The sequence below is a fragment of the Solea senegalensis genome, linkage group LG9 (genome assembly GCF_019176455.1).
Source record: "Solea senegalensis isolate Sse05_10M linkage group LG9, IFAPA_SoseM_1, whole genome shotgun sequence".
Taxonomy (NCBI): Eukaryota; Metazoa; Chordata; class Actinopteri; order Pleuronectiformes; family Soleidae; genus Solea; species Solea senegalensis.
In genome coordinates, this window is record NC_058029.1 from 2,295,591 (window position 1) to 2,320,802 (window position 25,212).

At 42.8% G+C, this 25,212-nt stretch overlaps 5 protein-coding genes across 7 annotated transcripts; 3 read left to right on the forward strand and 2 right to left on the reverse strand.

Moving 5' to 3' along the window:
- Window positions 1-1,196: 1,196 nt before the first annotated feature.
- LOC122775183 (free fatty acid receptor 2-like) lies at window positions 1,197-2,123 on the forward strand. Its single transcript, XM_044034978.1, has one exon. It carries the CDS (start codon window positions 1,197-1,199, stop codon window positions 2,121-2,123), a length of 927 nt encoding a protein of 308 aa, XP_043890913.1.
- A 1,518-nt stretch (window positions 2,124-3,641) lies between these two features.
- Window positions 3,642-6,419, forward strand: LOC122774662 (free fatty acid receptor 3-like). Its single transcript, XM_044034126.1, has 2 exons — window positions 3,642-3,716; window positions 5,516-6,419. The coding sequence occupies exon 2, from the start codon at window positions 5,520-5,522 to the stop codon at window positions 6,417-6,419; it is 900 nt and encodes a 299-aa protein (XP_043890061.1). The 5' UTR covers window positions 3,642-3,716; window positions 5,516-5,519.
- Window positions 6,420-9,992: 3,573 nt separating this feature from the next.
- On the forward strand, window positions 9,993-11,071 carry LOC122774134 (free fatty acid receptor 2-like). The gene has a single exon (XM_044033179.1). It carries the CDS (start codon window positions 10,005-10,007, stop codon window positions 10,923-10,925), a length of 921 nt encoding a protein of 306 aa, XP_043889114.1. The 5' UTR covers window positions 9,993-10,004; the 3' UTR covers window positions 10,926-11,071.
- A 1,112-nt stretch (window positions 11,072-12,183) lies between these two features.
- lim2.5 (lens intrinsic membrane protein 2.5) lies at window positions 12,184-16,830 on the reverse strand. The gene is made up of 5 exons (XM_044033178.1): window positions 16,728-16,830; window positions 16,059-16,271; window positions 15,195-15,344; window positions 14,953-15,087; window positions 12,184-12,334 (listed from the first exon to the last, which is right to left on the reverse strand). The coding sequence occupies exons 2-5, from the start codon at window positions 16,234-16,236 to the stop codon at window positions 12,273-12,275; spliced, it is 525 nt and encodes a 174-aa protein (XP_043889113.1). The 5' UTR covers window positions 16,237-16,271; window positions 16,728-16,830; the 3' UTR covers window positions 12,184-12,272.
- Window positions 16,831-17,201: 371 nt separating this feature from the next.
- Window positions 17,202-24,504, reverse strand: vsig10l (V-set and immunoglobulin domain containing 10 like). Of its 3 annotated transcripts, none has more exons than XM_044033177.1 (12): window positions 24,332-24,504; window positions 23,526-23,855; window positions 22,550-22,822; window positions 21,937-22,203; window positions 21,553-21,798; window positions 20,611-20,889; window positions 19,909-19,962; window positions 19,146-19,364; window positions 18,296-18,415; window positions 18,153-18,193; window positions 17,541-17,623; window positions 17,202-17,454 (listed from the first exon to the last, which is right to left on the reverse strand). In XM_044033177.1, exons 1-12 carry the CDS (start codon window positions 24,402-24,404, stop codon window positions 17,358-17,360), a joined length of 2,082 nt encoding a protein of 693 aa, XP_043889112.1. In that variant the 5' UTR covers window positions 24,405-24,504; the 3' UTR covers window positions 17,202-17,357. The 3 variants fall into 3 exon arrangements, with proteins under 3 accessions (XP_043889112.1, XP_043889110.1, XP_043889111.1); XM_044033175.1 differs by having other exon boundaries at window positions 19,909-20,001; XM_044033176.1 differs by having other exon boundaries at window positions 17,537-17,623; window positions 19,909-20,001.
- Between the last annotated feature and the right edge of the window lie 708 nt (window positions 24,505-25,212).

The following is a 25,212-nucleotide window of genomic DNA, read 5'->3' on the forward strand; positions in this document are numbered from 1 at the left end:
CAGGGCCACATGTGAAATATTTTTTTGGAAACTAAAAAAAAATAAACAGTTTTTTTTGAAACGGTGAACTTGGAACCCAGTTCCAACTTCCGAGTGGCAATTTAAATGGAATGCAGGATTATAAGAAAATAACTCAGTGAATAATCTTCTCGCTCAAAACTGAGAGTTCACCGTCAAAGCATGACTTGTTTTGTCTCAGGTTGGTTGGATGTCTGTCTTTTCATGTGTATTTTCAGAGGCTGAACAGAGTGGACTGTCATTAAAAGTCAGTCAGTCATCATCTACCTCTGGACACAGAGGTAGATGGGGTACATCCTGGACAGGGGTACATGGATGTACCCTGGGGGTACATCCTGGACAGTTCGCCAGTCCATCGCAGGGCCACACACACACACACACACAGATAGAAACAAACAGCCATTCACTCTCACACTCACTCAATTTGTCCAATTTGGACAATTTACCTAATCCACACATTGCATGTTTTTGGACTGTGGGAGGAAGCCGGAGAACGCGGAGAAAACCCACGCACACACAGGGAGAACATGCAAACTCCATGCAGAAAGGCCCTTGTTCCAACCGGGGCTCAAACCCGGGTCTTCTCGCTGCAAGGCGAGAGTGCTAACCACTACACCACCGTGTGCCCTCTGTCAATAAAAAATAAAAAAGTGCTATACAAATACATTTATTACTATTACTATTATCCAGGAATTTAAGGAGAAAACAACACAAATGGAAGAACAGTGGCTCACAGTACATGATGTTAGCGCATTATTACCGGCACTGGTCGCCTTGGTCACTAATTCCTTGACACATCATTTTTAAAACTTCTTAGTAAAAATGACATCAGACACCAAATGACTCAGGCCTGACAGTTTTTTTAAAGGTTGGTGGAGATAAGAACATTTATTTTAGCCACCGTTATTTTGAACTGGTATGATATTCAACACGAAACCAACCACCTACAGGTTTGAATGAATGGATGAATAATAGATGATGGACAGACGGATAGGATATAAGGGTGGAAGGATGTTGGATGGATGGACAGACAGGTGGATGGATGGACAGATGGTTGGATGCCTGTCTTTTCATGTGTTGTTTGTTGACTTGTTTTGTCTCAGGTTGGTTGGACGGATGGACAGATGGTTGGACGTCTGTCTTTTCATGTGTTTGTCGACTTGTTTTGTCTCAGGTCAATGATGGACACGGAGGTGAACAACGACATCATTCTCTCAGTTTACATCATCTCCTTCCTGATTGGTTTCCCGTCCAACGTCCTCGCTCTCTACGCCTTCAGTGTCAAGATCCACTCCAAGCCACGACCCACGGACATCCTGCTCCTCAACCTGACCATGTCCGACCTGCTCTTCTTGATCTTTCTTCCTCTGAAGATGCATGAGGCGGCGTCAGACATGATGTGGAATCTGCCCTCCGTCCTGTGCAGCCTCACTGTTTTTATCTTCTTCTGGACCATCTACACCAGCTCCTTGTTGCTGATGGCAGTCAGCGTGGTGCGCTACATTGGAGTCGCGTTCCCCATCGCCTATCATCTGCTGCAAAGACCTTTGTATGCAATCGTGATCAGTGCTGTTATTTGGATCATTGCAGGAGCACATTGCAGCATCAGCATCATCGTCCAGGAGCATCCAGACTTAGCTGCTAACACCACCCGTGTTAATGGCAGTGTCTGCTTTAGGGAATTCTCAGAGAAGCAGCTCGAGGTTCTCCTCCCGGTGCGTGTTGAAATCTTCTTCGTGCTCTGCCTCGTGCCTCTTCTAGTTTGTATTTACTGCTACTTGCACTGCATCTGGATCCTGTACAGACGCCCCAGAGTTCCTCAGAACCAGAAGCGGAAGGCGATCGGCATGGCCCTGGGAACTCTAGCTGTGTTTCTCGTGTGTGTGATTCCATACAACGTCTCTCACTTGGTGGGTTTCTTTCATGGCCACAGTCCACCATGGAAGCCCTACACCTTGCTTCTCTGCGTCTTCAACACTTGCATTGATCCCATAATCTTCTACTTTTCTTCTTCAGCTTTCCACTGCACGGGTGAAAAGTCCATTTTCAAGAAATGTGGACTCACTCCTTCAGGACTGAAAATGCAGACAACAAGCTCGAGCTAAAAATGATCACATGATAATCACATATGAATGTGCATGATGCAATAATGACATAATATGATGTTGTTATTGTATTGAACCATTGGTACAACACAGCTGTTTATATCATACCCATTAAAACATTTGAAAGCCCAGTCTAATTCATTTATTTGAATCACAGTTAACCAAAGTGCTGAAACTCGTCTTTGTTACAGTATTTGGCCGTAACTCATTTTTAATACTGAGCACTCGAGAGAGAGCTGATAACAGTGCGACACCAATGCTGCTGATGTTCCTGTGTATTTATGTAAAACTGTTTTTTTTTGTGGTTTGAAAGAAACAGTGATGACAGAGCTCTTTGTTAGCAACATTGATATTCAAATGAGCTCCTTTTCAGTGCAGAACACCAGCTGCAACATGTCGTCATTTCCATATTGATCTCAACAACAACAACAATAACTACTACTCCAGTTTAAACCATATTTAATATACTTTTAACTGGAGTAGTGGGTGTCTCAATTGATCTACTGAAAAAAAAAAAACCCACAGTGGTATTATTGTGAGAGTTTTCCAACAGGAAACTGAAGTTTGTAAACCACTCACTCTCCCACATCAAAGTCCATAGAGACCAAATGTCTTATTTTGTCATTTCCGCTTTTAAAATCCTTCATTCAGATTGACCTCAGTGACACAAAGTGACCACACGAGGCAGCAGTAGACCAGCAACTCCTGTGTCCTCACCAGCTAAAATCACTGATTTTCTCTATGGACTTTGGTGTGGGAGAGTGAGTGGTTTACAAACTTCAGTTTCCTGTTGGAAAAGTCTGTCTAACAATGAGATAAAGACGTGAACGTGTTCTTAAGATATAGTAGACTTAAACTGATCTAGATTTTATTCCCTGCTGGCAGCCATTTTGTGTTTGTGTCTAGAATACAAAATGGCGGCCGGTGTTTTAGTATCTCCTACAACAACAAACGTGTTCTTTTCTGACTTCAGTGTTTGAAATCTTTTGTTGAGAATGACTTCAGTGACACAAACACACAATGGCTTCCAGCATGGACACAATGGAAAATCTGATTTTTGACACTGAACAAAAGACTCAGTTTATTGAATCAATATCGTCTTTCTCTCACTGTTAGACAGACTTTTCCAACAGGAAACTGGTTTGTAAACCACTCACTCTCCCACACCAAAGTCCATAGAGAAAATCAGCGATTTTAACATCACTGAGATAAAACACAGACAAACACCTTAAGAAATCAAGTGTTGTCTATGAAGCCAAACACAGACTCCTGGTCAAATGGAGTTCATACAGTGGGACGAGACAAACACCTTAAGAAATCAAGTGTTGTCTATGAAGCCAAACACAGACTCCTGGTCAAATGGAGTTCATACAGTGGGACGAATGTGCTGCTGCTTTAACATCCAAAGTTAATATTAACTAACTGCTCAGAATGATATAGTGAGGTGACTTTGACTGTGGGTTTGACTGTGACCTGCTGCTTCTGCCTGAGTGTGGATCATTTTGTCTCAGCTCATTTTCAAATCACTAAATAGAAACGAGTCGTCTTTGAAGACAAACAACAGAGCTTCTGAACACATCTGCTGACACACAAGTAAGTACATATTTATTATATATATCTATATCTATATCTATATGTGTACTGTATATAGATATAGATACACACACATATTTATTGTGTGTAAATATATGACCCAAATATTTTATTTTGTTTTATTAGTCATATGCAGTGCATATTATGCATACATATGCATATTCAGGTCCTCAGTCCACCATGGAGGGACTACGCGTTGCTTCTCTGTGTCTTCAACACCTGCATTGGTCCAATAATCTACTTTTCTTCTTCAGCTTTCCGCTGCACAGGTAAAAAGTCCATTTTCAGGAAGCGTGGACTCAGTCGATTTAAAATGCAGGGAACAAGCTCGAGCTGAAAATACCCCATAGTAATCATATACTGTATGTAGGTCCATAATGCAACAGTTACATATCTGGCTTCAATCTTATGATTGTATTGAACAAGTGCTACGACAGTTAACTATTGTTCATTTTTTAAATTAGGGTTTGTCTCAGACCCACTGAAATATTTTATAGTGGCAGCAAAGGTGTTTTGAAGTGTGGTTGTATGAGGCACTAACACAATTGACTCTGCAGTGAGTCCCACAGGCAAAAAAAGAACCATGAAGAGGCCGCAAGGAGATCAACCACAGCCAAATACAGACATGAAGGTCCTCAAGAGCCAGCAGGGGGTAATGGAACACAACTAGCATCCAAGATTATATAACAGGAGGCTGAATCTCGGCAGAGAGGAAAACATGAAAGGACAAGGCCCTACATGGCATGTTCCACCGTCAAAGCGCTCAATGTCGTTGTCGTCGCACTGGTATGACGTCACACTACCTGGCCACTGGGCACCGCCCACACCCCGCCTATCAAGTAAAGGTACTGTTCTCAGTGGAAACACGAGCCTGACCCAGGACTTTACCATTCCAAACCGAACTGTACCATGTTGAAAACACAGCTGTCCAGTGGAAGAGGTGAAACAAGTCATTTGATGAAACACCAACCAACATGACAAATAAATATGAAGTATTTATTGATTTAAATCTAAAGTCTATGTGCTCCTGTTCCATCACAACCGAGGCTAATCTTCTAAGTTGTTGAACATATCTGGATGTAAATACCTGGAAATAAAAATGTGAATGACTTTTCTCTTGTCTTATTTTCACCTTCAATGTCAAACCCAAACATTTGACAGCAAAAATAAAGGAATAGTCCTCACCCTTACAATAACTTTGGACAAGACTGTAAATGTTTGAACAGTGACAATAGTATCTGATCTAATGTTCACAGTCAAAATGAGGCACATTTACAATACACAGGATTGGTTCAGTAATCGTCCATGAGTTCCTAAAGTACGACAAGGTCTGTCATGAACAGACACTGATCCAGGATGTGCTGCTTCTTTGCATATGAAGGTAATTTTAATCACGATGCTCGGCGTGATGAGGTGAGTTTCCCTCTGGATTTGACTGTGACTGCTGTTTCCACTCAATCAGCTCATCAGTCTTTGAGGAAAGGAGCTGCAACGACAGCAAACAACAGAGACAAACGTCCACGATACTGAAGTAAGTTCATGTCTTGAACTCTTGTGGACAAACTGTACCACGATACTGAAGTAAGTTCATGTCTTGAACTCTTGTGGACGAGAAAAGCTCTGTATAAATACAAACCATTTACTGTGGATGGATGGACAGATGGTTGGACGTCTGTCTTTTCATGTTTTGTTTGTTGACTTGTATTGTCTCAGGTTGGTTGGTTGGATGGATGGATGGTTGGACAGATGGTTGGACGTCTGTCTTTTCATGTTTCGTTTGTTGACTTGTTTTGTCTCAGGTCAATGATGGACACGGAGGTGAACAGTGACATCATTCTCTCAGTTTACATCATCTCCTTCCTGATTGGTTTCCCGTCCAACGTCCTCGCTCTCTACGCCTTCAGTGTCAAGATCCACTCCAAGCCACGACTTACGGACATCCTGCTCCTCAACCTGACCGTGTCCGACCTGCTCTTCTTGATCTTTCTTCCTCTGAAGATGCATGAGGCGGCGTCAGAAATGATGTGGAATCTGCCCTCCGTCCTGTGCAGCCTCACTGTTTTTATCTTCTTCTGGACCATCTACACCAGCTCCTTGTTGCTGATGGCAGTCAGCGTGGTGCGCTACATTGGAGTCGCGTTCCCCATCACCTATCATCTGCTGCAAAGACCTTTGTATGCAATTGTGATCAGTGCTGTTATTTGGATCATTGCAGGAGCACATTGCAGCATCAGCATCATCGTCCAGGAGCATCCAGACTTAGCTGCTAACACCACCCGTCTTCAAGACAGTATCTGCTTTAGGGAATTCTCAGAGAAGCAGCTCGAGGTTCTCCTCCCGGTGCGTTTTGAAATTTTCTTCGTGCTCTGCCTCGTGCCTCTTCTAGTTTGTATTTACTGCTACTTGCACTGCATCTGGATCCTGTACAGACGCCCCAGGGTTCCTCAGAACCAGAAGCGGAAGGCGATCGGCATGGCCCTGGGAACTCTAGCTGTGTTTATCGTGTGTGTGATTCCATACAACGTCTCTCACTTAGTGGGTTACTTTGAGGACAAAAGTCCACCATGGAGGCCCTATGTCTTGCTTCTCTCCACCTTCAACACTTGTATTGATCCCATAATCTTCTGCTTTTCTTCTTCAGCTTTTTCCTTTTTCAAGAAGTGTGGACTCGCTCCTTCAGCAACAACACAGGACGTGAGCTAAAAGTATCACGTAACCACATTACATAATCACACAATGCAACAATTACATATTTAGCTTCAATGTCTTTGGTGTGCAGTGGTACGACACAGGATATGTGTTCACATTTGTTCTAACTTGTAGCCAAATCTAACATTTGTCTCAGCACAGGAACACAACAGGAACATGTATTTATAATAGGATGGCAGCTAAAGTAGAAAGATAAACATACACGATGTGAACAAGAGGCTTTTCTGTGTTTCCTGGGTTCAGACGTTTGCCTACCAAATTAACTGTCACCAAGTGTCTGAGCTATAATTAATTTAAGGTTTCATCAGGTCTGTCCACAAACTGACCTGGATCCCCAATGAAACATCCCAATTTCAGCAATCTAGAAAGGGGCGTGAGTGAAGACCAAATTTGAAGTGAATCTGACTAAATGTCCACAAGGAGTTTGTTGAAATTTGAACACTGTGAAAAGCACAAAAATATTTTTCCACTGTGTGAAATGTCTGGTCAGTTTCACATTGGTGTAATATGACGACATGAGGAAGTGACCTCATATAATGTATGTGTATTTTTTACATTACAACATTTGTCTTTTGTTTAGTGGCTAAAAGTGGCTCATTTCTCTGCTGGAAGCCATTTTGTGTGTGTATGACTGTGTTAGTACTTCATACAACCAAGAAATTGAACTAAGTTCAAATGTCTTATTTAGTGACTTCGCTTTTGTTCAGATTGACCTCAGTGACACAAAGTGACCACACGAGGCAGCACTGAGTATGTGTCAATGCACATGTCAATAAATGTATTAGTGTAAACAGCACAGTCACTTTCAATAAAAAACACAAAAAAAACAGAGGACAGTGTCACATTTGATTGTTTTACAATAATTTGTCCATTTAGGAATGAGAAGTGACGTCTTTGCACCTTAGACACCGTGTGTGATGTTTAATGTGAGCGGGACACTCTTCTGCACTTGTGCATTCTGTAGGCACACATGTAGAATATACCTGCAAAAAGCAGCGAGTGAGTGAGTGAATGAGTGTCCTGTCCTCCCTCTGTGTCCTCATCTTGCAGGTTGCAGGATCCAGATCCAGTTTCGAGGCTATTATTATCATCATTCATGTCCTCACCATTATTATTACACTATAATTAAAGTTGATATCAGAATAATTCTTTAGCTGCTGCTTATATAAATGACATGATAGTATTGTATAAACATGTCACCACTGACTCAGAACTGTCCTGTCTCAACTTAGAACTTGATACAGTTGTTTATTTCTGCTCCTGGTCTCTCTTCTGTCTCTACCTCCCTCGTGTCCTTTCTCTCCCCCACCTCTCCTCTGTCCCCCATTTTTCCTTCCACCCCAACCTGTCGAGGCAGATGCTGCAGATCATTGTGTCTGGTTCTGTCAGAGTGAGTGAGTGAGTTGTCTTTCAACTGGAAGGTTGTGGGTTCAATTCCTAACTCTGCTTGTATATATGTGTCCTTGAGCAAAGACACTTGCAACCATGTTGCAGCGTTTGAATGTGAGTGAAAGATGTGTGAATGGGTGAAAATTGTAGTGTGAAGCATTAAGAGTAACAATAACAAAGAATAACAAAGTAAAGGACCGCTACGAGAATTTTATACTTAAGTACAGTAACAAAACATTTGTTACTGTACTTAAAGAGTTTCAACAGCTGTACCTAACAAAGTGAGGAGGTTGACAGTCACTTCCGTGTAGATGGACACACACACACACACACAGTCAGTAAACCCTACAGCTTCCTGCACGATTTTCAAACGAAAATCGAGTTTATTTTCTCTGGTCACTGTCTGACAAACTCTTAGTGAACTTAGTGATGGAGGCAGATCAACAACTCCTGTGTGCTGTGATGCTAAAATCGCTGATTTTCTCTATGGGCTTTGGTGTGGGAGAGTGAGTGGTTTACAAACTTCAGTTTCCTGTTGGAAAAGTCAATCTCACAGTGAGATACAGACGTCAACGTGAAGATATCGTAGCCTATACCAGATGTAGATTTTATTAGCTGAGTCTTTTGTTCAGTCTCAAAAATCTGCTTTCCATTTTGTGTTGGCGTCACAGACACAAAATGGCCGACTGTGCATGTCTGTGAGTTTGTGTCACTGAAGTCATTCTCAACAAAAGATTTCAAACACTGAGGTCAGAAAAGAACACGTTTGAACTCACTGTCTTTAGATTTTTAAAGTGTTGTTGAAGGAGATACTGAAACACTGGCAGCCATTTTGTATTCTAGACGCCAAACACAAAATGGCTGCCAGCAGGGACACAAGGGAAAATCCGATTTTTGCCACTTAAAAAAAGACTCAGCTTATTGAATCCACGTTGTAATTCTACAATATTGTCTTTCTCTCACTGTTAGACAGACTTTTCCAACAGGAAACTGAAGTTTGTAAACCACTCACTCTCCCACACCAAAGTCCATAGAGAAAATCAGCGATTTTAACATCACTGAGATAAAACACAGACAAACACCTTAAGAAATCAAGTGTTGTCTATGAAGCCAAACACAGACTCCTGGTCAAATGGAGTTCATACAGTGGGACGAGGTCTTTTATGAACAAACACTGAGCCATAATGTGCTGCTGCTTTGCATCCAAAGTTAATATTAACTAACTGCTCAGAATGATATAGTGAGGTGACTTTGACTGTGGGTTTGACTGTGACCTGCTGCTTCTGCCTGAGTGTGGATCATTTTGTCTCAGCTCATTTTCAAATCACTAAATAGAAACGAGTCGTCTTTAAAGACAAACAACAGAGCTTCTGAACACATCTGCTGACACACAAGTAAGTACATATTTATTATATATATCTATATCTATATGTGTACTGTATATAGATATAGATACACACACACACATATGTATGTATATATATATATGTCTATATATATATATAGACATAAAGATATATATATTGTGTGTAAATATATGACCCAAATATTTTAATTAAATATATTAATATTCCTGATCGACCTCATCCATTTATCTGCATCTGTGGTTTTTCCTGTTTCATAACATTTATGGTAAAATAATATGTCACAAAGCTGGACGGGTAGACGGATGGATGGATGGATAGGTGAATGGATGAATGAATAATTGTGGTTGGTGGACATAAGGATGGATAGATGGACAGATGGTTGGACGTCTGTCTTTTCATGTGTTGTTTGTTGACTTGTTTTGTCTCAGGCTGGTTGGATGGATGGATGGATGGACAGATGGTTGGACGTCTGTCTTTGTGACTTGACTTGTTTTGTCTCAGGTTGGTTGGATGGATGAAGAGATGGTTGGACGTCTGTCTTATCATGTGTTGTTTGTTGACTTGTTTTGTCTCAGGTTGGTTGGATGGATGGACAGATGGTTGGGCGTCTGTCTTATCATGTGTTGTTTGTTGACTTGTTTGTCGTCAATGATGGACAGGAGGTGGTTGGACATCATTCTCTCAGTCCTGATGGTTGGACATCTGTCTTTTCATGTGTTTGTTGACTTGTTTTGTCTCAGGTTGGTTGGACAGATGGATGGATGGACAGAAGGTTGGACGTCTGTCTTTTCATGTGTTTGTTGACTTGTTTTGTCTCAGGTCAATGATGGACACGGAGGTGAACAGCGACATCATTCTCTCAGTTTACATCATCTCCTTCCTGATTGGTTTCCCGTCCAACGTCCTCGCTCTCTACGCCTTCAGTGTCAAGATCCACTCCAAGCCACGACTTACGGACATCCTGCTCCTCAACCTGACCGTGTCCGACCTGCTCTTCTTGCTCGTTCTTCCTCTGAAGATGCATGAGGCGGTGTCAGACATGTTGTGGAATCTGCCCTCCGTCCTGTGCAGCCTCACTGCTTTTATCTTCTACACGACCATCTACACCAGCTCCTTGTTGCTGATGGCAGTCAGCGTGGTGCGCTACATTGGAGTCATGTTCCCCATCGAATATCATCTGCTGCAAAGACCTTTGTATGCAATCATGATCAGTGCTGTTATTTGGATCATTGCAGGAGCACATTGCAGCATCAGCATCATTGTCCAGGAGCATCCAGACTTAGCTGCTAACACCACCCTTCTTAACGACAGTATCTGCTTTAGGGAATTCTCAGAGAAGCAGCTCCAGATTCTCCTCCCGGTGCGTGTTGAAGTTTTCTTCGTGCTCTGCCTCGTGCCTCTTCTAGTTTGTATTTACTGCTACTTGCACTGCATCTGGATCCTGTACAGACGCCCCAGAGTTCCTCAGAACCAGAAGCGGAAGGCGATCGGCATGGCCCTGGGAACTCTAGCTGTGTTTCTCGTGTGTGTGATTCCATACAACGTCTCTCACTTGGTGGGTTTCTTTCAGGTCCTCAGCCCACCATGGAGAGACTACGCGTTGCTTCTCTGTGTCTTCAACACCTGCATTGATCCCATAATCTTCTACTTTTCTTCTTCAGCTTTCCGCTGCATGGGTGAAAAGTCCATTTTCAGGAAGCGTGGACTCAATCGATTTAAAATGCAGGGAACAAGCTCAAGCTAAAGATACCCCATAATAATCATATAGGATAGAATAGAATAGACTAGAATAGCCTTTGTCATTGTGATGCATACAAGGAAATTAGAGTGCAACTCCTTTGGTGAATAAGAAACAATTTAAGGACAATTAAAACAATAAAAAAAACGAATGAAGGGGTAAAAATGTTGTAATATAAAATAAATAAGCTATATGCATGAAAAAGAGGAGAATGTGGAGAGTGGGGTGGCTCTGTAGGAATGCTTGGTATTTGAATAAACATGATCTAGAGTCTTATCCCCTCTGGTGGCACACTTCACATACTGGATGAATTTAGGGAGGACAGTCTTTAAGCACGCTTGGTTCAAGTCGCCGGCAACAATTTGGACTCCGTCTGGGTGGGCGAGCTGTCGTTTGTTGAGGGTAGCGAGCAGGAGCCTAAGTGCTGTGCTAACGTTAGCATCCTATGTCCTCTGGTATGTTGTGGGTTTGCTGGAATTTGATGTATCGGGAAGTCAAACCGTAGGCCCAGATTAATCAAATCCTCTCGAGTATAAGTGAAAGTGTCCTGACATGTGCCCGATAACTTACTTAAATAAACATTAACAAACAAAATAAGCCCCAATTATACTGTATGTAGGTCCATAATGCAACAGTTACATATCTGGCTTCAATCCTATGATTGTATTGAACAAGTGCTGCAACAGTTAACTATTGTTCATTTTTTAAATTAGGGTTTGTCTCAGACCCACTGAAATATTTTATAGTGGCAACAAAGGTGTTTTGAAGTGTGGTTGTATGAGGCACTAACACAATTGACTCTGCAGTGAGTCCCACAGGCAAAAAAAGAACCATGAAGAGGCCGCAAGGAGATCAACCACAGCCAAATACAGACACCAAGGTCCTCAAGAGCCAGCAGGGGGTAATGGAACATTACCAGCAGGGGGTGGCTCACTCCACTCACGAGAGTCAGCTGATTGTGAGACAGAAAAACCATCGGAGTAAACATCTCATGGATGGCGAGACAAACCTCGATGTCTTGTTGAAGTTGACCACACAAGGCTGTGTATGAATGTGTTAGTACTTCATACAACCAAGAAATTGAACTACGTTCAAATGTCTTATTTAGTGACTTCAGTGTTTGAAATGCTTTTGTTCAGGTTGACCTCAGTGACACAAAGTGACCACACGAGGCAGCAGTGAGTATGTGTCAATGCACATGTCAATAAATGTATTAGTGTAAACAGCACATTCACTTTTAATAAAAAACCAAAAAAAAACAGAGGACAGTGTCACAGTTTATTGTTTTACAATAGTTTGTCCATTTAGGAATGAGAAGTGACGTCTTTGCACCTTCGACACCGTGTGTGATGTTTAACGTGAGCCGGACACTCTTCTGCACTCGTGCATTCTGTAGGCACACATGTAGAATATACCTGCAAAAAACCACAACACACATCAGCTTTACACTGAGACACAACAACACACATCAGCTTTACACTGAGACACAACAACACACATCAGCTTTACACTGTAGACATCATACCTGCACAAAAACCACAACACATCATACAGCTTTACACTGAGAACACAACAACACACATCAGCTTTACACTGAGACACAACAACACACATCAGCTTTACACTGAGACACAACAACACACATCAGCTTTACACTGAGAACCAACAACACACATCAGCTTTACACTGAGACACACATCAGAGCACACATCAGCTTTTTACACTGAGAACCAACAACACACATCAGCTTTTGCTGAGACACAACAACACACATCAGCTTTACACTGAGAACCAACAACACACATCAGCACACAACAACAGCACACATCAGCTTTACACTGAGAACAACAACACACATCAGCTTTTACACTGAGACACAACACACAACAGCTTTACACTGAGACACAACAACAACATACATCAGCTTTACACTGAGACAACAACAATACACATCAGCTTTACACTGAGAAACAACAACACACATCAGCTTTACACTGAGACACAGCAACTGCTGAGAAACAACAGCACACATCAGCTTTACACTGAGAACCAACAACACATCAGCACAACAACAACATCAGCTTTACACTGAGAAACAACAACACACATCAGCGTTACACTGATAACCAACCACACATCACACACTGACACCCCAACAACAACAACAACACACATCAGCTTTACACTGAGACACAACACACATCAGCGTTACACTGAGAAACAACAACATCAGCTTTACACTGAAACAACAACACATCAGCTTTGCACTGAGAACCAACAACACACATCAGCTTTACACTGAAACAACAACACATCAGCTTTACACTGAGACACAACAACACACATCAGCTTTACACTGAGACACAACAACACACATCAGCTTTACACACATCAGCACTGAGACACAACAACACACACTTTACACAGAAACAACAACACACACAACACACAACTTTACAGAAACAACAACACACAACAGCTTTACACTGCACACAACACACACACTGACACAACAACACACATCAGCTTTACACTGAGAAACAACTACACACATCAGCTTTACACTGAGACACAACAACACACATCAGCTTTACACTGAGACACACATCAACTTTACACTGAGAAACAACAACACATCAGCTTTACTGAGACAACAACAACAACACACAACAGCTTTACACTGAGAAACAACAACAACACACATCAGGGGCTTGTTTCAGAAAGTTAAAACCTTAACTCTAGGTTGGTCAACTCTGAGCTGTCAAACTCTGAGTTTTTGGTTTCAGAACAGCTGATCAGCATTAGTTCAACTCTGAGTATGTGCACTCTGAGTTAAGCGTGTGCATTGGGAATGAAAAAAGCCATCATCAATGGAGCACTGATACTATGATTCACCATGGCAACAGGTAAACAAAGAGCACAGCCTCCATTTTAATCCAGATGAGCAGAAATATTAACACATGCCAATGACCATGACATTTATCTTCAAAAACAGGATTGAAGAGAGGAGTTAATAAATGAACATTATTACATTTTATACAGCGTAATCCACTCATTCATCATTTAACAGACTTTAATTTCATTAATGGATGATAAAATGCTGCAGTCCTACCATTATGTTACATTTGATTTGATATTTATTCAGCTGTAACCTGACGACACACAAACTGAAGATGAGAACATGGATCAAACTGATAAAACATAGTTGACTTATGGACCTATAAATATAAAGTCCAACTGAAGTGTCCATGTTCAAACTGACTCACTTTTTTTGACTCTATTTGACATTAAAACATCTTCCTCAACGCTATTTCATGACTATATTTCCATGTGTAAATATAAACACAGTCACTGAAATGCTTTTCGTCTGCATCTAGATTCAAAAAGTCACTTCTAAACTGCAGTGAAGTTAAAGTGTTTCCAGCTGCATCAGAAATATTCACACCAGCTATAATCTTCATCATGATGTGATCTATGACAGAAACATTTCACAACAATGTCTACAGTGATGATGAGCCTACAGTGTCACGGTAAAACAATCTGACAGAGTCACAGTGTTGGTGCGAACTACGGGGGAGCCAGCCCTCTCACCCCCCCTTAATGAGACATGAGCAAACATGATTTGTGAGATTTTGGGGGCGTTTCTATTGTCTGATTTTGGGGGCGTCTATCTAATATTGTTTTTTTGATTGATTGGATTCAGATTTGATGCGTGTGTGGAGGTTGGATTTGATATGTGCTGACTTAAGACAAGTAGACGTACAGGCTTGTAATCATGGATGTGTTGACTTGAGTATGTACCTAAACCGTGTCGTGCCGTGCCGAGGCGAGTAGAGCCGGTGGAAATACGCCTCAAGTCCTCGCTCTGAGGCACGCGCTTTACACTGAGAAACAACAAGTGTTGTGAGTGAATGAGTGTGAGTGAGTGAGTGTACAGTAACAAAGTATTTGTTACCACAATTAAAGAGTTTGAACAGCTGTATCTAATAAAGTGGCAGCTGAGCGCACACAGACGTCCTTCACATGAACAAACCTGCAAAGAAGGTCATGAGCAGAGACACCCAGCCCAGGATGTAAGACCAGGAGAAACGCCAGTCACCAAAACGCTTGCCCAGGAAGTTGACTGTCACTCCGGTGTAGATGGCCATGGCAAGAAGAACAAAGAGAGCTGAGGGACAGACACACACACACACACACACACAATCAGTGTTTACATTGTAATCCTGCTCCTGATGAAGTTTATTTTCTCTGGTCACCAAACTCTGACTAACTCACTGGAAACAAAGAACATGATGCCGGCAGCAAACGAGCGGTTGAACTTCTCAAAGGCAGAGAAATGAGCGAAGGAGAGGATTCCCGCGATGATGCCGGCGAAGCACGACATGGCGGAGAGGATCATGAAGGCCCGGGTGGCGTTCCAGTACGCTGAGGAGGGGCAGAACCACAGAGACACGATAAAGACGCTGCAGTCAAACATCATCATGAAGTATGATTCAGGATCATCTGACAACACACTGATATCCTGGTATTTCTATAGTTTCTACTACTTTGTTTTTAATTTGACCGTATGAGCAATGAAACCAATGTGTGTATTATTGCGTCTGAAATTGTTATGTTTCTCTCCCACACCTAAGTCCACCGAGAAAATCAGTGATTGAGAAGCTGCTGGTCTACTGCTGCCTCCTGAGGTCAATCTGAACAAGGGATCAACAACTCCTGTATGCTGTGATGTTAACATCACTGACTCTCTCTATGGACTTTGGTGTGGGAGAGTGAGAGGTTTACAAACTTCAGTTTCCTGTTGGAAAAGTCTGTCTAACAGTGAGAAGTGATATCGATATCGTAGACTGAACCTGAAAGTGTTTTTATTTTGTTTTTGAACAGGAAACTGAAAACCCTTCTCCTCTGCACTTTTCAAATGTCTTATTTCGTCCTTTGTTCAGATTGACCTCAGTGACACAAAGTGACCACACGAGGCAGCAGTAGACCAGCAGCTCCTGTGGCCCCATGAGCTAAAACCACTGATTTTCTCAATGGACTTTGGTCCATGAATGTACTTCTTTTGGTTCTTATGAATTAAATAACTTTTTAAAATATTGCTGGTCTAAATAGTATGAGTTCCTCCTCGGTCCCACTTACCAATGCTGTCAGTCTGCATGTAACACTTTCCAGACATGCAGTACCTCCACAGGCCCTGGTGGGCGAAGCTGCTGGACAGACGGTACTGCATCCAGTAGTCTGTTGCCGTGGAGACCACCAACAAGATGTTCCCCATGATGGCACAGAACAGGCCCCCTCCCATGAAGCTGTACATCATGAGTGACACTATGACGGCAGCCAAGGCTTCAGGCTCTGAGCAAAGAGGAGGAGACAGTGATAAAAGCACAGAGCAAGCGGTAAAGACAGCACATGACACCTCAGCTCTGGAATTCAAATCTCTAATGAAATGAAGACGTGTTTAAAGTTAACAAGCAGGGCTTAAAGGGACAGTTCGCTGACTCTCAGTGAAAACATGGCTGCCAGTACGGACACAAGGCGCAAAATCAATGTTCGCTATATAACAAAAGACTCGGCTCATAAAATCCACATCAGTTTAAGTCTATGACATCTTCAGCACATGTTCACGTCTTTTAGGCGAGTGAGTGTAAAGCACTCACACTCCCACACCAAACCCCATAGAGAAAAATCAGTGATTTAAAATTTTTTCTCTGTTGTCCATGTTGACGTCAAAAAATCACCTAAATCATGCTCCACCTGCCCCACCAGATTTATCCCTTTAACCAGAAACCCAGCAGGTTAATGTCTTACCTGAATTAATCAGGATAGATGAGTCCAATTAAGAGTCAGCCTTTCCTCAGGGAGACAGTGACAGAGAGAGTGAGGTGTGGACGAGGACGCTGGACGCTGAAATCCAAAAAAAAAACCCTTTCTCCTCTGCACTTTTCTGTTGATGGAGGCAAAATCCTTTAAAACAAACCACACGTGACTCATGCTGCATTCAACTGTACTGGGAGGACTTTGGGGGGTCAGAGGTCAGGGGTGGGTAGGTGGGTGGTGGGTGCGATGGCGTTAGGGGGGCGGGGTCTGTGGGGACATGAGGCCGCAGCACCGTCCTCGCCTGTTGTTCTAGAACTGTGGATGTGCAGAGGCTTGCACTACTGCTGTGATCAATGGAACATGCTGAGGTTCACGCTTTACACACACACACACACACACACACACACACACACACTCACAAGGTCAATGTTTGTGACAGAAGACAACCGTCTAAATAGGTACATGTGACTTTAAAATCCGATTTATTATCATCAATAAATACTGTTTTTAAAACAACCAAACATTCATGTCACTTTTACATGAATCAAAGTGAAAAATAAACCTGTATAAAACATTCATTATGAAACCAGCTGGGGGACGTGTAGACAGATCAGAGACAGATCAGAGACAGATCAGAGACGGATCAGACGGTCGTAGCCACTCTGACAGGAGGTGGAGGGACAAACGTGGGCAGAGCCACTGACCGTTCAGAGGGATTCTGGAAGAAAACAAGAATAAATCCTATAAAATACATTAATGTTCCACTTCGACGTAGTTTAATCAGACAAGACCAACGGTACCTGCCGTAATCTGTTGTAATCTGGAGGAGATTTGAGTCCTCCTGACAGCAGGTGGTGAGGAGTCACTTCAGACTGGACTGCAACTGTCTGAGTGACAAGAAAGAGGCAAAAAGAAACTGTACGACATTGTCTGAGCATCAGAGTCAGAACCACAGTGAGAAGTGGACCAGATTTAGATTTTTAAAGAAGGCTCACTTCAGAAAATCTAGGTTAGTTTAAGTCTAATTTTCCAGTGATTTTAGCTGGCGGGGACACAGGAGCTGCTGGTCTACTGCTGCCTCGTGTGGTCACTTTGTGTCACTGAGGTTAATCTGAACAAAAGGATTTCAGATGCCAAAGTGACAAATACAAAAAAATAGCAAATTAACTTAGTGATGGAGGCAGCAGTGGATCAACAACTCCTGTGCGTGTGATGTCAAAATCACTGATTTTCTCTATGAGGTTTGGTGTGGGAGAGTGAGTGGTTTACAAATTTCAGTTTCCTGTGATTTTTACACACATTTTAGTACAATCTACTCAAGATTTAAATAATGTGTTTACTCAAAACTTTTCTTATGTTACTAAATAATAGAGTGGCTCCCAGAGTTTCAGTTCAGCTGTGTACAGTGACTCTGACCTTCTCCACGGCTCTAGACACTGGATATCTCGCCTGTCGATCTGCGAAACAAACACAACCACTCAGCGTTTTCATCCCGGGAAACGTAAAGAAAAATAACATTGTGGTGATTCAGAGTTGGTGCTGAAGTCAACTTGACCCACTTCTGTTGTTGTAGAAGTAAATGCAGAGGTAGACGAGGCCGGCGAGCAGAAACAGGAAGAGGAGGCTGCAGGGGATTCCAGCCGCGATGCCGGCGATGGCAGGTCCACTGAGGCCTTCACCTGGATCCACGCACACACACACACGCGCAACCTAACCTTAAAACATATCTTTACCTTAAAATGTAGTAATTTACTGTAACCTGCTGCTGTCGGGACACAATGCCTGTCTTTATGTGAGGATGTTTATCTGAATAATATTGTATATGTTGTATGAAAAGTCCCCTTATAGCTTTACATTTACAAGGAAGACAAGTCCCCATAATGTGACTGTGTAAACAGGTTGCGGTCCCCACAACATTAGTAATACCTGGACGGACAGACACACACACACACTAATGTGCTGGCGTCTGTAATCTACACCATTTTAAGAAATTTCTTAAGATCTTCATTTTCCAGTTACACAGTGATTTTAACATCACACACACACACACAGGAGTTGTTGATCCACTGCTGCCTCCATCACTGAGTTCAAAGGTCTTATTTTCTCCTCATTTGTCAATTCGGCATTAAAAATCCTTTGTTCAGATTTAAATCAGTGACACAAAGTGACCACACGAGGCAGCATTAGACCAGCAGCTCCTGTGTCTCCGCGAGCTAAAATCGCTGCTTTTCTCTATAGGGTTTGGTGTGGGAGAGTGAGTGGTTTACAAACTTCAGTTTCCTGTCTCACAGTGAGATAAAGACGTGATCATGTGACGTAGATATCGTTTTTCCTTTGCGTCTCTGATCAGAGCTACTTTCACTTCTTCAAATAAACCTCAACTTTGCCTTAAATGACGACTCGACATACCTGGACCAATTCTCTGGACCTCAGACGGTTCTCCTTCAGTCGTACGAGCCCTGGGAACAACCCGGAAACGGTAGGTCCGCTTGGGGTCGAGGACAGACACGTCGGTCTTGCGTGCAGATCCGGGTCTCTGCTGGATGGTGCGATACTGGACCGGGGCTCGCTGAGTCTGGACGCTGCTTGGACTCAGGAGGTCCGGTCCTTTCATCTGGACGTCAAACCCTGTGAGATCAAAGCAGCAGAGGTGTGAACCACATCACACTGAACCACATCACACTGATTTCGGGGGTCTGTTCGGGGGGGGTCTGTTTTGATGTGAGTTTTTTTTGGGGATCTGTTTTTATGGGATTATTGTTTCGAGGTCTGTTTTCACAAGATTTCTTTTAGTTCCCAGAAGAAAAGGTTTCTGTTGCTCTGTGGTGGAAACGCGGCATGTAAAAGGACCAGAATGCATCCTGGCATGCACGGGACACCTGCTGCAGCGCCCCCTGTCCAAAAATATCTACATCACATGTAAAACTTTAAATCCTGTGTTGAGAAAAAGACAAATACAAACAAATGTTTTCTCGTCTTTTTGTCCTGACTGTTATGGTTTTTTATGTTTTATGTAAATACAGACCAGCATGAGAACACGACACACACACACACATTTCTGTTTTGAACACAGATGACTTCACACTCGCTGACTCACACCTTCAGTTTCACTGTGCTCGTGTTAGAATTTCATTTAAAGAAAGATTTCACCTTGAATCTTTGCAGTTTTTACCTGTGACAACAGAAGTGGGCGGGACCTCCCAGGTCAACGTGACGATGGTTCCCTCTGGATTAGAGAACAAACTGAAATCAGAGACTGCTGGTCCTGGACACACACACACAGAGAGAGAGAGAGAGAGAGAGGGATGGTGAAGTGAGGGTAAAGACTAAAGCTTTGTTTAAAGTTAACTTTGTAACTGAGGGTTCTTTGTGCTCCCAGTGAATTTAAAGTCAAACAAAAAACCCAAAGCTTATAGTCAGAGCTGACTCAGGGAAACATGAACAGTCTCATCAGTGTTTTCATCATGGTACGGCTTGGTTTGGTACAGTTTGGCACGGTAAAGCCCTGGGTCAGGCAGCAAAGTGAAGTTTGTAAACCACTCACTCTCCCACACCAAAGTCCACAGGAGGGACTGGTCTACTGCTGCCTCGTGTGGTCATTTTGTGTCACTGACATATGTCTGAATTAAATATTTTAAAGGTGAATTTTACAAATGAAGACATTTGAACTTAGTGATGGAGGCAGCAGTGGATCAACAACTCGTGTGCTGTGATGTTAAAATCACTGATTTTCTCTAATGACTTAAAGTGATTTTAACAGATGAGTCTTTTGTTAAGTGGCTAAAATGAGTAAGTGAGGAGGAGCGTCTCAGGCTGCTTCTAGACACAGCTCAGGTGAATATGAGAATGTACACATATGTGTAGGATATGACACCTTGCAGCTGGATCTCTCTGCTCTGGCTGCCCAGTGGGTTGCGGCAGGTGCACGTGTATTTTTCTTGGACAAAGTCGCTGACGTTGTAACCACGGATCTGCAGCCACGTGGTGCTGTTGCTGATCTGGTAGTTCGTCCCGTTGGCGACGTCGTCGCTGCCTCTGGACCATGACACCAGCGCCTCGGGCCGGGCGTCGCTTACACACTGCACCAGCACCACTATCCTGCCCTCAGAGTCCACTGTGGTTCTCAGAGCAGGGAGGAACTGGACTGGACTCACTGAGGAGGAGCAGGAGGAAGAGGAAGAGGTTTTACTTTTGCTCAGATTTAAAAATCTATGTCCTGTTTTCTGGGTGTGGTTTTACAAGATTATTTTTTTTACTCTGTTTTTACGAGATTTTGTTTTCGGGTCTGTTTTTACGCAACTCTGTTTTTACGAGATTTTGTTTTCGGGTCTGTTTTTACGCAACTCTGTTTTTACGAGATTTTGTTTTCGGGTCTGTTTTTACAAGAGATTTTTTTTCAAGTCTGTTTTTACGAGATATTTTTTCAAGTCTGTTTTTACGACATATTTTTTCAAGTCAGTTTTTACGAGATTTTGGTTTTTTTTTACTCGGTTTTTACGAGATTTTGTTTTCGGGTCTGTTTTTACGCAAAATATTTGACTGTTTTTACAAGATTTTTTTTACTCTGTTTTCACAAGCTTTTGTTTTTGGGTCTGTTTTTACAAGAGATATTTTTTCAAGTCTGTTTTTATGAGATTTTTTTCGGGTCGTTTTTATTGCAAAAAAATGTGCGTAAAAACACGATTAAGGTCACCTGTCTGTTGTTACCGGCGACTGACTATAAAAGGCACGATAGCTTCGGGACATCAGCTTAGTCTTGGTCTGACATGCTTGCTCAACAGTGACACCTGGTGGTGATCTGGTGTTACAAACGTACTTGCGGTGATGTTGCACTGATTGTTTTGGAGGGGGTGGACGGCCATGCACGTGACCACTCTCCCGTCAAGGTCTTCTGAGGAGGAGACGGTCAGGCTGAAGTCATCGACTCCACTGATGCTGACGCCCAGTGCCGGGAAAGACAGCTCCGCCTGTGGAGCGCCCCCTGGCCACTGACAGTGGTACTGCAGCTGGGTGTTGTCATTCACCGACTGTACAGAACACGTCATGTTGGCCGACGGCTTCTCTGCTCCATGACAGAGTTAGAATTGGAGTTAGTTCACATTTATGATGCTTTTCTTTTCCACAGACTCAAATGAAGCATCATAACAAACATCGTGACACAGAAGGAATTTGAGCTTTTCCAGAAACAAAGTCTACAAACCATAAACGTTTAAAGTCAAAGTCTTTTGCCGTTTTGCTCCTGTCTCATCGTTGACCAACGTGCACGTGTAAACGCCTCCTTGACTGATCTGCACATTTGTTCGATTCAGGACTCCGTCGTGCGAAGTGGGAAGAGTCTGATCACCAAAGATCCACTGGGCGGTCGGCCGCGGAAATCCGCCGGCGCTGCACACGAGGCTCAGCGAGTCGCCGGACACGTAGAAAGGCTGAGGTGGACGAGCCTCGAGTGTAGGCTCGTCTGGACCATCTGGAGATGAAGAGACTTATGAGAAAGTGAGAGGCCCCGCCCCACAACTCAGCAGGGGTCAGTAAAAATAAATACGTTATATGATGCATAACATTTTGTTATAAACAAAATGTTTAGAGCGTGTTTCTCAAACAGTGGGTTAGGACCCACAGATGGGCCGTGGGTCATGTTTTTGGGGTACCCAAAATGTGTGATGAACTTGCTGCACATTTCTAGGAAATGTTTCTTTTACCAAAAAAACATCAGACATTTGGTGAAACCACAAACCACAGATTACAGGGAACTCTGTTCCTCGGGTAAATAAGTTCCTGGAAATGTTGGTGGATAAACGAGGCCTGGATCTTACACAGCACAGTGACATTAATGTGAGTTTCCACGCGGCTGAAGGGGTTGGTCAGTAACAGCGTGTACCGCCCGGTGTCGCTGCGGTTAGGTTGGTGGATCACGACACTCCTTTGCTCCACAGTGTAGTGTGACGTGGTTTCTAATGCACTGCCTTTGAAGAACCACACGTGGTCCTGGACCACGCCCTGTGACATGGAGTACTGCAGAGTGAAGCGGTCGCTTCCCTCTTTGATGAGATCAGGCTGCACTTTCAGATCCACGTTCTGGAAGATTTCTGTGAAAGCAGAGGAAGAGGATGAGCAGGACGAAGAACAACATCTGCACTCTTTATTATATGTAACATGTGCCCTTCTTTTCTAATGACATCCTAATGTCTTATTTAAATGTTTGTTTTTTAAGTGTACTTGTATGAAGTGTTTGTAACCAGAGAGTCGCCGGTTCAAATCCCCACCCGGCCAAAAAAAAAAGGGCTGGGGTACCCCTGAGCAAGGTACCCAACCCCTATTTTCACTGCTCCTAATTCTAGGATGGGTGAAAATGCAGAGGAATACTTTCCCTAAGGGGATTAATAAAAACTAACTTTAAAAACAGAGTTTAGCAAACTTAACAAAAGACGCATCATTTTAAGTCTACTAATAAGTCTAGTCTTCAGAACATGTTCACGTCTTTATCTCACTGTTACACAGACTTTTCTAACAGGAAACTGAAGTTTGTAAACCACTCACTCTCCCACACCAAACCCCATAGAGAAAATCAGTGATTTTAGCTGGCGCGGAGACAGGAGCTGCTGGTCTACTGCTGCCTCATGTGGTCACTTTGTGTCATTTATTTAAATCTGAACAAAAGGATTTCAAAACATGTTCTGAGGATATCGTAGACTTGAACTGACATAGATTTCTATTACTTCAGCTCTTTGGTTTAGTCGCTAAAAATGTTTTAACTCCTCCTTTGGCCTCGTTTCAATCTGCTGGACTCACCAAACACTGCGAGAGTGAACAAGGCCACAGCTTTAGCCAGTCCGGACTTGGTCAGTTCGACACTGTAGTTCCCGCCATGGTCCACGGCCACGTTCACGAAGGTCAGGGATCCGTCGTCCTGGATGGTCAGCACCCCCCTGTAGTCTGCGGCTACGTCTGCGGTCTCACTGGAGCCAACGGTCCAGGTGAGGACGGGTAAAGATCCTCTGAACCAGGTGACCACGGGGTCTGTGGCTCCACTGAAGGTCACAGCCAGGGTTACGTTGCTGCCGGCTCGTCCAATCACACGCGAGGAACCGACAGGAGAGATGTTCAGACTGCAGTGAGCACCTGTCCAGGAAGTCCAGCCCTCATTCATTCATTCATAAACCAGTGTTGTAACGTAACAAAGTACAAAACTCACATATCTGTACTTTACTTTATTTATTGTTCTAACATCTTTCACTGCACTACACTTCCTTTAACTCTTTGTTACTCGTTACTACGAAGAAGAGTTGCTATTATGGTCTGTATTTATATAGAGATTTTCTAGTCTTGATGAGCTGCTTTACACTACAGATTTCAGTCACATTCACATGCTGCAACATGGGCTTAAATGTCTTTGCTCAAGGACACAGACGAGCAAAACCAGGAATTTAATCCACAACCTTTCAGTGGAAAGACAACTCACTCACTCACTCACAGAGTATGTGCCTGTCTGTCCGTCTGTCTCACAAGAATCAGGTCAGTTTTTTTTTTGTTATTTTTTTAATGTAAAATCAAACATGTGTAGAAAGTTGTAAACAGACTTAATGTTGTGATCTTACCCTGAAGAGAAAAGTGAAGAAAAATCAGCACCAAAACTGAACTCCATCTCCATGATCCATCCAGTCGCAGCATGTCAGCACAAACAATGAGAGAAATCTGAAAATTCTGAAATATAACAGGGGTTTGTTTTAATGTTTCCAGAAGAAAGAAAGAAAGTGTCCTTGTTGTTGAGGTGACTGTGTGTGTGTGTGTGTGTGAAAAGTGTACCTGAGACACTCACCTGTGCTGAGTCAAAGCCCTGATTATGTATGTGAAGCCACACCCCTTATCTCCACACACACACACAACGCTGGTCTCAGTCTTTGTGGACATGTACACACACACTCACACAGTAGAGTTTATTAAGGAAATCCGATGACACTGACTCCACGTTTTGACTTGATGAAAAACGTTTTTGCACAAATAACAGAAGCAGGTACAATTCTCAGACTGAGAATCACTCACTATTTTAAGTCAGACTTTTCTAACAGGAAACTGAAATTTGTAAACCACTCACTCTCCCACACCAAACCCCATCGTGATCCAATGCTGCCTCCATCACAAAGTTCACATGTGTTATTTTGTCAAATTGGGCTTTTAAAATATTTAATTTAGACATACTTCAGTGACACAAAGTGATCACACGAGGCAGCAGTAGACCAGCAGCTCCTGTGAGCCCACAAACTGAAATCACAGGTTTTCTCTGTGAGGTTTGGTGTGGGACAGTGAGTTTGTTACAAACTTCAGTTTCCTGTTGGATAAGTCCGTCTACCCGTTAGATAAAGACGTGAAACATGTTCTTATCATAGATTTCAAAAAGGTTCTGCTGTTTTTACTTTGTATTTTCATTCAAAAATGATGACGGGATTCAAAGGAGAGTAAAAAAGAATCATATTCAGGA

What these genes read in the sequence shown, in the direction of transcription:
- LOC122774134 (XM_044033179.1), top strand. Translation starts at nt 10,005, where the DNA reads ATGATGGACACGGAGGTGAACAGCGACATCATTCTCTCAGTTTACATC.
- LOC122774662 (XM_044034126.1), top strand. Translation starts at nt 5,520, where the DNA reads ATGATGGACACGGAGGTGAACAGTGACATCATTCTCTCAGTTTACATC.
- lim2.5 (XM_044033178.1), bottom strand. Translation starts at nt 16,236, where the DNA reads ATGATGTACAGCTTCATGGGAGGGGGCCTGTTCTGTGCCATCATGGGG. An exon ending in CATGCAGACTGACAGCATTG is followed by an intron (nt 15,345 to 16,058) that starts GTAAGTGGGACC and finishes GCCCCTCCTCAG; the next exon opens with CGTACTGGAACGCCACCCGG. An exon ending in CATCATGTTCTTTGTTTCCA is followed by an intron (nt 15,088 to 15,194) that starts GTGAGTTAGTCA and finishes TCTGTCCCTCAG; the next exon opens with CTCTCTTTGTTCTTCTTGCC.
- vsig10l (XM_044033175.1), bottom strand. Translation starts at nt 24,404, where the DNA reads ATGCTGCGACTGGATGGATCATGGAGATGGAGTTCAGTTTTGGTGCTG. An exon ending in TCTTCACTTTTCTCTTCAGG is followed by an intron (nt 23,856 to 24,331) that starts GTAAGATCACAA and finishes CTTCCTGGACAG; the next exon opens with GTGCTCACTGCAGTCTGAAC. An exon ending in TTACTTCTACAACAACAGAA is followed by an intron (nt 18,194 to 18,295) that starts GTGGGTCAAGTT and finishes TTTGTTTCGCAG; the next exon opens with ATCGACAGGCGAGATATCCA.
- LOC122775183 (XM_044034978.1), top strand. Translation starts at nt 1,197, where the DNA reads ATGATGGACACGGAGGTGAACAACGACATCATTCTCTCAGTTTACATC.